The sequence below is a fragment of the Condylura cristata genome, unplaced genomic scaffold, assembly GCF_000260355.1.
Source record: "Condylura cristata isolate star-nosed mole 26May11 unplaced genomic scaffold, ConCri1.0 scaffold00008, whole genome shotgun sequence".
Taxonomy (NCBI): Eukaryota; Metazoa; Chordata; class Mammalia; order Eulipotyphla; family Talpidae; genus Condylura; species Condylura cristata.
In genome coordinates this window covers 19741202-19750904 of record NW_004567109.1, presented here as the reverse complement: position 1 = coordinate 19750904, position 9703 = coordinate 19741202, and the positions used below count along the sequence as shown (strand labels likewise).

The 9703-nt window shown below is 42.1% G+C and overlaps 1 protein-coding gene across 1 annotated transcript in view; it reads left to right on the top strand.

Moving 5' to 3' along the window:
- The first annotated feature begins 1741 nt into the window (after positions 1-1741).
- SF3A3 (splicing factor 3a, subunit 3, 60kDa) overlaps positions 1742-9703 on the top strand; it is a 16476-nt gene continuing 8514 nt past the window's right edge. Inside the window, exons 1-12 of the mRNA XM_004679442.2 lie at positions 1742-1916; positions 2200-2247; positions 3108-3160; positions 3258-3363; positions 4991-5063; positions 5400-5491; positions 6630-6712; positions 7900-8038; positions 8505-8573; positions 9002-9069; positions 9233-9340; positions 9479-9554. Of these exons, the coding sequence (XP_004679499.1) occupies positions 1821-1916; positions 2200-2247; positions 3108-3160; positions 3258-3363; positions 4991-5063; positions 5400-5491; positions 6630-6712; positions 7900-8038; positions 8505-8573; positions 9002-9069; positions 9233-9340; positions 9479-9554 (1011 nt within the window). The 5' untranslated portion in view covers positions 1742-1820. The remainder of the gene's footprint in view (positions 1917-2199; positions 2248-3107; positions 3161-3257; positions 3364-4990; positions 5064-5399; positions 5492-6629; positions 6713-7899; positions 8039-8504; positions 8574-9001; positions 9070-9232; positions 9341-9478; positions 9555-9703) is intronic.

The following is a 9703-nucleotide window of genomic DNA, read 5'->3' as shown; positions in this document are numbered from 1 at the left end:
TCACCACCTTCCTCCTCTCCCTTCAGGTCCCAGCACCTATTATATGCTTAATAAATACTTACTGGGGGAGGATAGTTCAAGCTTCGGAAACAGCCGGTGCAAAGGCCTGGAGGCCTGAAAACACAAGGTGTTTGGGGGTAGCAGGGAGTAATTTCACTGGCAGAGGCCGGCCCTGAAAAGCAGAGAGCCAAATTCAACGGACCTCACCCTGTGGGAAGCTCACCCAGTGGAAATGTTTAAGCCAGTGGTGAGATGGTCTCCCGCAGCAAGCATAATGGGTTGGAAGGGGAAGATGAGCAGGCTGGAGAGGAGACTGGTCCGTCAGTCTGCGTGAAAGAAGGCAAGAAGCAGGTATGGAAAAGACAGGACTTGATACCTGTTCTGATAGATGGAGAAGAAGGTTGTAGGGAGAGATGGGATCAGGTGAACAGTGTTTCTTCGGGGAACACTGTTTTCCCAGTTAAGAGGAAAAGATGTGGAGGTGTAATACTGTGTCCCTGATTTCAAGATAAACATCTTTCAGATTTAATATCTCAGAAACTCAGATGCGTTGTGTGATCAAGGTATGACTTTTAAAAAAGTTTTATTCACTTATTCTGCTGCGGTGTAGGCCAGAGATTACAGGGGGTGAGAGGATTCAGCAGAGACATAGTCGGGAGCAGAGCAGGCTGTTATACTAAAATACACTGCTGAGGGGAGCAGCGAGCAAGAAAGGAGTGTTCTACTGTGCCATGTGGGTTGGCTTTCTGGCCAGAGATGGAACTCATGTTGTAGTGGCTGGTGATAGCTTGATAGCACTGTTTTTAACCCCTGCGCTACCAGGGAGGCTCCCAATTTGATTAATTTTAGTAAATTATTATGCTGTGCAACTATCACTGCCATCCAATTTTAGAATGTCTCCGCCCATTTGCAGTAATTTTCAAGCTCAACTCTAGCCATAGGCAAACCCTCATCTACTTTCTGTCTTCATTGATTTACCTTTCTGGACATTTCACTATGTCATTTTGTGTTTGGCTTTCTTTACTTAGCATGACCTTTCCATGGTTTGTCCATAATATAGCATTCTTTATAGCTAAACAATATGCTATTATATGGACATACCACATCCGTTTATCCGCTTGCCAGTTAAAGGATTTTAGGCTTGTGTCCAATTTTTGTTCCTTATGAAAAACGCTTTGAATGTATGGCAAGACTGACTTGTTTTCATTTCTCTCTCTGGAAATGGACACATAGATTTACTTCTCTTTTTTAAAAAACACCTGTAGAGCAATCATTGAGTGCGTGTACTATATTTTATTTAGCCAGTCCCCTGCAGTCAGACAATGAGGTTACTTACAAAAACCAAAAGTGCTATTATCTATCCTCTTTTTACTTACCAAGGACACCAAGATTCCAAAAAGGATAAAATGTTAGAGGTCACACTGATGGAAAGAGACTCCATTTCCGATCCTCCGGTTCCCATCAATGATCATCCCTCCGTCTACACTTTGTCCTTGCCTACCCAGCCCCCTGGAAGTCCCAGGAAGCCTGTAGCCTAACTTCAGGTTACAGGAGAGATTTCTGTATGCCCTCTAGAGTCACCTGCAAATCGCTCGGCATGCAGCCACCACACCCCCGGCCAGCAGGAGACGCTGTTGCCATTTCGATAGCATAGCCGGGAATATCGTGGTGCTCACTTTTCCTCGAGTCCCCGAGGCACTTCCGGTATTTGCGGAACTTTGGTGCAGCCGGATGCGCAGCGTGGGGACGCGGGCGCGCAAGGCGGCAGGAGTTGTTTCCGGTCGTGTTGGTGGTCTGTATTGAGTTGCGGCGAAGATAAAATGGAGACAATTCTGGAACAGCAGCGGCGATATCATGAGGAGAAGGAACGGCTCATGGACGTCATGGCCAAAGAGATGCTCACTAAGAAGTCCACGGTGAGTGGGGCCTGGGGAGGCGCGGCATCTGACGCTGGGCCCCATGCCCGGGGGTGTTAACCGCCGAGAGTTTACTTTGGCGCTCGGACCCTTCCCGGGCCCCGCCCCTGGCCCTCCCGCGGCCCCCTTAGGATCTCTGCTTTGGAACTTCCTCGGTCCCTGCGCCCCACGGGCTCCTGTGCCACGGCGGGAGCGACCTGAGCTGTAAGCTCCGCCCTCGGACGGCCTTTCCAGCTCCAAAACGCCTACTAACGGCGCCTGTGTTACCGTTGCCTTTTTTCAGCTCCGGGACCAAATCAATTCTGACCACCGCACAAGAGCCATGCAAGATGTGAGTGCCCCCCTGCCCGTTTCGCTTTGGATCGGGGTGAACTGGAAAAGAGGGAGGCGGGGTGCGGGGGTCTGAACCTGAAACATTGGGCAAAGGTAAACAGGTTGGCCAGTGACGGGTTGTCTGCCTGGAGATGTCCGCGTGACTGCCAGACCTGAGGGTGCTTAGTTGCCCCTCCTGGTGTCTCTGAATGAGGGGGTGCATTCATTCTTCGTTACTCTGAAGACACCCCCACTTACAGCATTCCGCATCCCAAGTGTGTGCCAAGAGGTTAGAGAGGAGTCAGTGAGGCAAATGCAGAAGGTACTATTTACCCCATCTCCCCCAAGGAGAATATTGTCTTTTAGTATTGTTTTGAATATTAGAGAATATATAGCACCTTTCTGAACTTAAGCATTTCAAATTCTAAAGGAAATCTGGTCCCAAAAATTATGGAAGAGGCACTATGTACTCCAGCCATTCTGAATTTGAATCCATAGGCAGCTGTGTGATGTTTTCTTTAGCCTGTGTGTTACACAGTCAAATTTTTTGAAGTAGTGAAAGTCATCTCGGACCTGCCCTTTCACCTTTGAGGGTTGTAGGTAAAGATTGTTGTAGCAAAGGGGAACTCTCTTTGATGTGACTCTGAGGAAAAGTTAAGCATCAGTAGTATGTAGATAATGGCAATTTGCCCCCATGCAAATCATATCACCTAGGTAATATAAAAATTGACTTGCTTTAAAAATTAACCAGAAAGCCGGGAACTTTTCACACCATTTCTCTTGAGTTTTCCCTGGGTTTTGACTGCCGATTCCTTCTCAGCTGCTTAGCCCTAGTTACATAGATTACTTCATTCTGATAGATTTGTGTTTGTCTTTCAGAGGTATATGGAAGTCAGTGGGAACCTGAGGGATTTGTATGATGACAAGGATGGGTAAGTGACCATTACAGCCACTCCACAATTCTGGGGTGGCATGGTTAAAGAACTGACTTAATGCTCAATGTTCTTTGAATTTTTCTTGAAATTGCAGATTACGAAAGGAGGAACTCAATGCCATTTCAGGACCCAATGAGTTTGCTGAATTCTATAATAGACTCAAGCAAATAAAAGAGTTCCACCGGAAGCACCCAAATGAGGTATGGCCTCAGAAAGTACTTTCTTCAAACCTACCCACAGAGCATGCTGAAGGTATAAGGAAATTGGAGATGTGTCAATCCATGTCTGTTCAAAAAAGAACAGATACCTTAGATTCCACTTAGATTCACTCTCCCCCTCAGTGTTAAGCTGAAGGCATACTTTTCCTAGGCAGTGACAGAGAGCAATGTATCCTGGCTATTTTCTGTCCAGTGTGAATCTTCTTTAATAAGTAGTCTTTGTTCCAGCGCTTCCCATTGGGTTGCAAAAAGAGGCTTTGCTCACTTCTAGTGACCACTAGATTATACTTTCAGGATTCAGCCCAGAGATAACTCTCATAAGATATCTCTTGTAATCTCCCCCATTAATCTTTACTTTTGTTATGATCATGTCCTATTATGACAATGAATATTTGCCCCACTATATTTTAAGGTTGTAAAGAGCAGGTATTGTCTTAATCGTCTTGAAACTGTTAAATGTCATTCATGTCTGACCAGAGGTATTACAGAGAAATGGGTAGCAAGGCGTGACTACAGTGGAAGTGGAGAGGGATGGGTCATAGATTCCTGACCGAGAGTCTGAGACTTCCTGACTGTGTGTGACTGGAAAGTTGTTTGTTCCCGTGATTTACAAGATGAAGAAAGAAGTAACCCCATTTGCAGTGAAGAACAAATTTTATATAAATATAGATTTTCAGGTGAGTTAGATCTAGGAAGAAGTGTTTCATAAGCAGTTGAAAATAGGGGAATAGGACTCAGGGAAGAGGTAAATGCTCATGATTTAAATTTGAAAATGATCCCATGGACTTGATGGTTGGAGCCATGAACCAAGTTGCAGATGAAAAAGGAAGAGCTTTTTCATCGTTATCAGAAAGAAATGGCTATTTATCTGGGGATGGGCGAAGGTGCATTCAATACACCTATAGAATCTCCTCACCCTTCTTGAAGAGTAGACTATGAAGACTTTTGGTAACCAAGAACAAAAACAAGAGCATTGTTGTTCTGGTGCGTGAACCTTTTCCTGCCTTGGTAGAAGGGTGGTAAGGATAAGCAGTACACTGTGTGATTGGAAGGATACGCAAGTTAATACAAGGTGAAAAAAAGGTACGCGATTATGTGGAAAACGAGGTAACTTTGAGTACAAGTATGTATGTACTTATATACATACACTTAAGTATACATATACTAGTTTCCAAGTTAGGCTGTAGATTTCAGTCACTCGGGATCTTTAAAAGTACTGATACTTGGCCTCCTTTGCTACCAGACCCCCAACTTAACGGGATCATGTGCAGAATTTTTAATGCTCTTCTAAGTGATTCCAATATGCAGCAAAGTGGGAATGGTTGGATTTTAAAAACGGTCTGTTGACAATGGTAACCTGTTTGTAGGAAAATTAAGAGGGAATTTTGATTTTTCATTTTGTTTTTGCATTTTTGTGACTGTTAATTTAGGATTTTTAATCAATACAAAATAAGGAATAGAAACAAGGTAAATGGAGAAAAGTAGCAGGTCCTTAATAACAAGTCAAAACCAAATAATGCTGCAAAAGTCCCAACTTTTATACAGCTCATTTCTGTGATTGCAACTTATGTGTTGAAAAATCCACGTGAACTGTCTCTTTTTCCCTCAGATCTGTGTGCCAATGTCGGTGGAATTTGAGGAGCTCCTGAAGGCTCGAGAGAATCCCAGTGAAGAGGCACAAAGTAAATAGAATTTAGCACTTTTATCCCCACTAGCAAAAAGACAGATGAATGACAGAATCCCTACAAAAATTTATAGTCATGTGGTTCCACTGGATTTTTCTTTGTTAGTTTCTGATTTGATACCCTAAATTGACCTTGTATAAAACATTCATTCTCTGTTAACCTAGCTCAAAAAATCACTGGCCTGCTAGCTGAAATAGGCTCACTTTGTGAACATAGGGAGGACATAGGATATAGGTCTGCTTCATGAAATTGGGGATTAGCATTCCATTTGAAAAGCCAAATCCAAGAAAGTGATCTTTTGCATCTGAGTTGTTTTATCTCTGATTCCTTCAGATTTGGTGGAGTTCACAGATGAAGAGGGTTATGGTCGTTACCTTGATCTCCATGACTGTTATCTCAAATACATTAACCTGAAAGCCTCTGAGGTGAGATTTGGGGTTCTGATTACAGGGATGAGTTTTGGAGTTCTGATTGTAGGGATGAGTCAGCACACTTGACTGAGGCTGCTAGACATGAGGTGACTAGAACGCCTTCTTGTGTTTTGTAACTGTTGCTTAAATATTAAAGAGATGATGTGCTTTCTTAGAATAAACGATATTCAGAATAAAAGGTTTTTTTTATAATATAATAGTTTATTTTTACATCATTTTGTACATTTTTTTTATCTCAATTGTAATCCCCGTGGGCAGAATAAAAGGTTTTGACAGTGGACAAAAGCATATTTTATTTATAGGCTTTATTTGCTTATTAATGCACCAAACTATTTTGCTTTTGTAAAAGAAAAAAAAAAAAACATTTCGTTCAGATACCCAGATGGACCTCCTGTGTTCGGCACATAGCATTGGGTACGTGGACAACATAAGCGCATGCTGTCAGCCAGTCTATGGCTGTCTAATGGCTTTTATAGACATTAAGGATAATTTTTCCCAACAGGTGAATTTAATGTGACAGTCTTAGAAAGGTTGCAAGGTCCCAACATTTTAGTCAGTAAAATTTAAATTCCAAGAGGGCAGGTCTGTGTGTGTCTCCTCACCAGCGTCCATGTCCTTGGTCCAGAGATGTTCAGTAAGCGATTGATGAGTGAATGAATGGTACCTTCCAGGATCTGGTTTTAGAATAAAATTGGTGTCAGAATTTTTAACAAGGTGCTTGTCCCTTAGTGTTCTAGAAATGTTTCTTTTAGTTTACTGTATATTAATTGGATCTTTATTTTACAGAACTAATTATATGTCAGTTTAGTGGAATTAACTACCCAGTTAGTGTAGGAATTAAGTGATGGGAAAGGAAAAGACTAAAATGAACCAGGTCATACAACTTTGTTAGACAGCACCCAGTTTATTGAAGAGTGTATTGTGGGTTTTGTTTTTGCTTAAACAGTTGGCAAAATTTAGGGAATTTTTAATATTGTTTCTACTTTTTCTTTGGTTTCCTGGGGTTTCTTGTTTTTGTTTTACCACCTGCCCTCAGCCATATGGGCCCACACCCCATCTATCTCTCCCTGAAGAGTATCTTGTAATTTGGTACAAACACCTAAATGAATCTCTTTGTCATTTCTCTTTCCAGAAGCTGGATTATATCACATACCTATCCATCTTTGACCAGTTATTTGACATTCCTAAAGAAAGGAAGAATGCAGAATATAAGAGGTAGGCTGGCCTAGCTTCTAGGCCTTTAATGGATTTGATTAGAAGATTATTTAATGTGAAAGTTTGAGGGAAGACTTCTGACTTGTGTTGCCTGAAAGGGCTATGTGGAGGGACTTCCAGGGTTAATGGAGAATAGGGGTTTTGAATGACCTGTCTTTAAAACATTTCTAATACTCTGGCAGTGGGAAGAATGTGATTATGGGCACACTTGTGATCTTATTTTACCTCATAGGAGAAGAAAGTTTCCCTTTTAGGGCTCCTGTGTCTGAGTTAAATGGGAAAAAAATTAAACTTTGAAATTGTGACTGAGTTGGAAGATGCCTGGGTCTGAGGTATACATGAAAAGTTTTGTTTCTGTTAGTATGTCCCTATTAATGATCTGTACTTACTGTCTTTTCTTTAAAAAAAAAGATTTATTTATGCATACAGAACTGGGGTGCACGCCAGAGGTGCAGGGGCAGTGAGAGGATTCATCAGAGACAGAATGGGGAGCAGAACAGGTAGATCAACAAAGTACACTGCTGAGGGGGGTGGGTGGGTCAGGAGAGGTCTGCTGCACCATGTGGATCACCTCTGGAACTGGAAATCGAACTTACACTGAAGCAGCCACGGCTAGCTTGCAGTACTGTGCTTTAACCTGTTGCGCCACCAGGGAGGGCCATGCACTGATTTTCTTTTTACCTGAAATTATAGATGTCAGGTTAATTAAGAGTTTTTTATTAAAACTTTAAATTAATTGAATTAATTTAGGGCCTCCCTGGTGGCATAAGGGGTGTCTCAGCCACTCCGAAGCTATCCACAGACATGCAGCACAAGTACAATCCCCAGCCAGGGAGCTGACCCACATGGCATAGCAGACCTCTCCTGTCTCCCCCCTGTTCCCTTTAACAGTGTATTTCAGTTCACCTGCCTATTCTGCTGCCACTCTGTCTCTGGTGAATCCTCTCACCCTTTGTACCTCTGGCCTATACCCCAATTCTTGTATGCATAAATAAATCTTTTTTTAAAAAATGAGAATGAAAGAAAATAGGAAAAATTAAAATGAAATGTTCGAGGGAAGTTAGCTGTAAGCTCATTTTCAAAACTAGTGTTATTTTTAGAAACTGGTAGTAACAAAATTTTATTTTATGTAGCATAACAATACAGCAAAAAAAAAAAATGCTTTCTATGTATTTCTGTTCCCCTAGATATCTGGAGATGTTGCTTGAGTATCTTCAGGATTATACAGATAGAGTGAAACCCCTGCAAGATCAGAATGAACTTTTTGGAAAAATTCAGACTGAATTTGAGAAGAAGTGGGACAATGGTACTTTTCCTGGATGGCCGGTGAGCTTCAGTGGGCTTATGGATGAAGAACATGCCAGGGACTCGACCTGGTTATTTTACTTTAATTTTGAGTCTGTGCTTTAGGGCAGAGACTCCTTTGGGATCAGTTGTGGCCAGAAGATGTTCTCTGTCACATGTGTTGGTTTTCTGTGTACTTTGGAATAAGATTTGTCAGGGCTCTACCATATTTTCACCAGTCCTCTTGTTACTTTTGTGTGGTTCCTACTGTTGTGTGGAGCCAGTAAGAGTGTGTGCTGCCAGTCTCTCTGCCTTCAGTTCTTGTGAAACTTAAGTTTCCCTTAACTCTCAGAGGAATTCCTGTATTTTATTGTACTTCTATAGGGATTTGAGACTTATTCATACATGTAAATGAGAAAGGGACCAATAAACACTAGATAGTTGAGATGGCTCCCTTGTCTTTGCTCTTAGCCTGGATCTTACTAAACATAACTATTCTTGTTGCCAGAAAGAGACAAGCAGTGCCCTGACACATGCTGGCGCCCATCTTGACCTCTCTGCATTCTCCTCCTGGGAGGTATGTTTTCTTTAGCCACTGCCGTTGGCATTTTCCTTCTTTACTCCTCAGAGGAACCACTTGAGTCTCCTATTTTAATGCCATGGATGTATTATAATAAGATGCTGGTTCCTGGGACCACATATTTACAGAGAATTGGAAAGGCTGTTTTGAAGAGTAGAACTTATCCAACTACTTTGAGAACTGAAATAATTCCGTCAAGCTCTGGTGGAGGTAATGGAACACTACCGGTATGTTATATATGGACTGGACCACAGTCAGTTCTTTGGAAAGCTTAAGCTTACTGGTAGGACATTGGCTGTGGAATCTGTGACCTTGCTGCAGCGTCAGAAACTCTCCCTCACCAGCCTACAAATTCCTAAGTTAGAACATTGTTGTTTCTCAGAATCTATTTATATATAAAATTATGATTTTTTTTTTTTAACTAGGAGTTGGCCTCCCTGGGACTGGACAGATTGAAATCTGCACTATTAGCTTTGGGCCTAAAGTGTGGGGGGTAAGAAACTCGTTTTTCTATCTGAACTATCCCGTTTATTGTGTGTTTGCATGAACTTCTCAGTGGCTCTGATTCCATTCTTTCTGTTACCTGAAATTGCAAAAATAAACAAGCATGTGTGGTAAGGTAGTGCTGATGCCTTTTACTCCTCCTGTCTCCTTAGGACCCTAGAAGAACGAGCCCAGAGACTGTTCAGCACAAAAGGGAAGTCACTGGAGTCACTGGACACGTCCCTGTTTGCCAAAAACCCCAAGTCAAAGGGCACCAAGCGGTGAGTGGTTGGGGTGGCACCTCTGCCTGCAACTTAAAATCTTACCCCAAGGATGTTTACCACAACAGATTTTAAACCTATTTCACTGCCATTTTTAGCTCAGAGATTCAGCCTGTGCTTTTTCTCTGCTTATGGCAGAGCATGTTCTCATGGTTACTTTATTATCATTATTATATTAAACCAAGGATGGGCTGCACTCAAGTGCCTGAGAGTGGTGAGGTTTCTACCATTGCAACAGTGCTCCAGGGACCTTTGTTACTCAATAGGTGATAGACACTGAAGGCCTGAAGTAGATTCAAAACGTACTTTTCTAAGCTTATTTTCAGTAATGACAGTTGAATCTCTGCTTCAGCCATGTGCTTC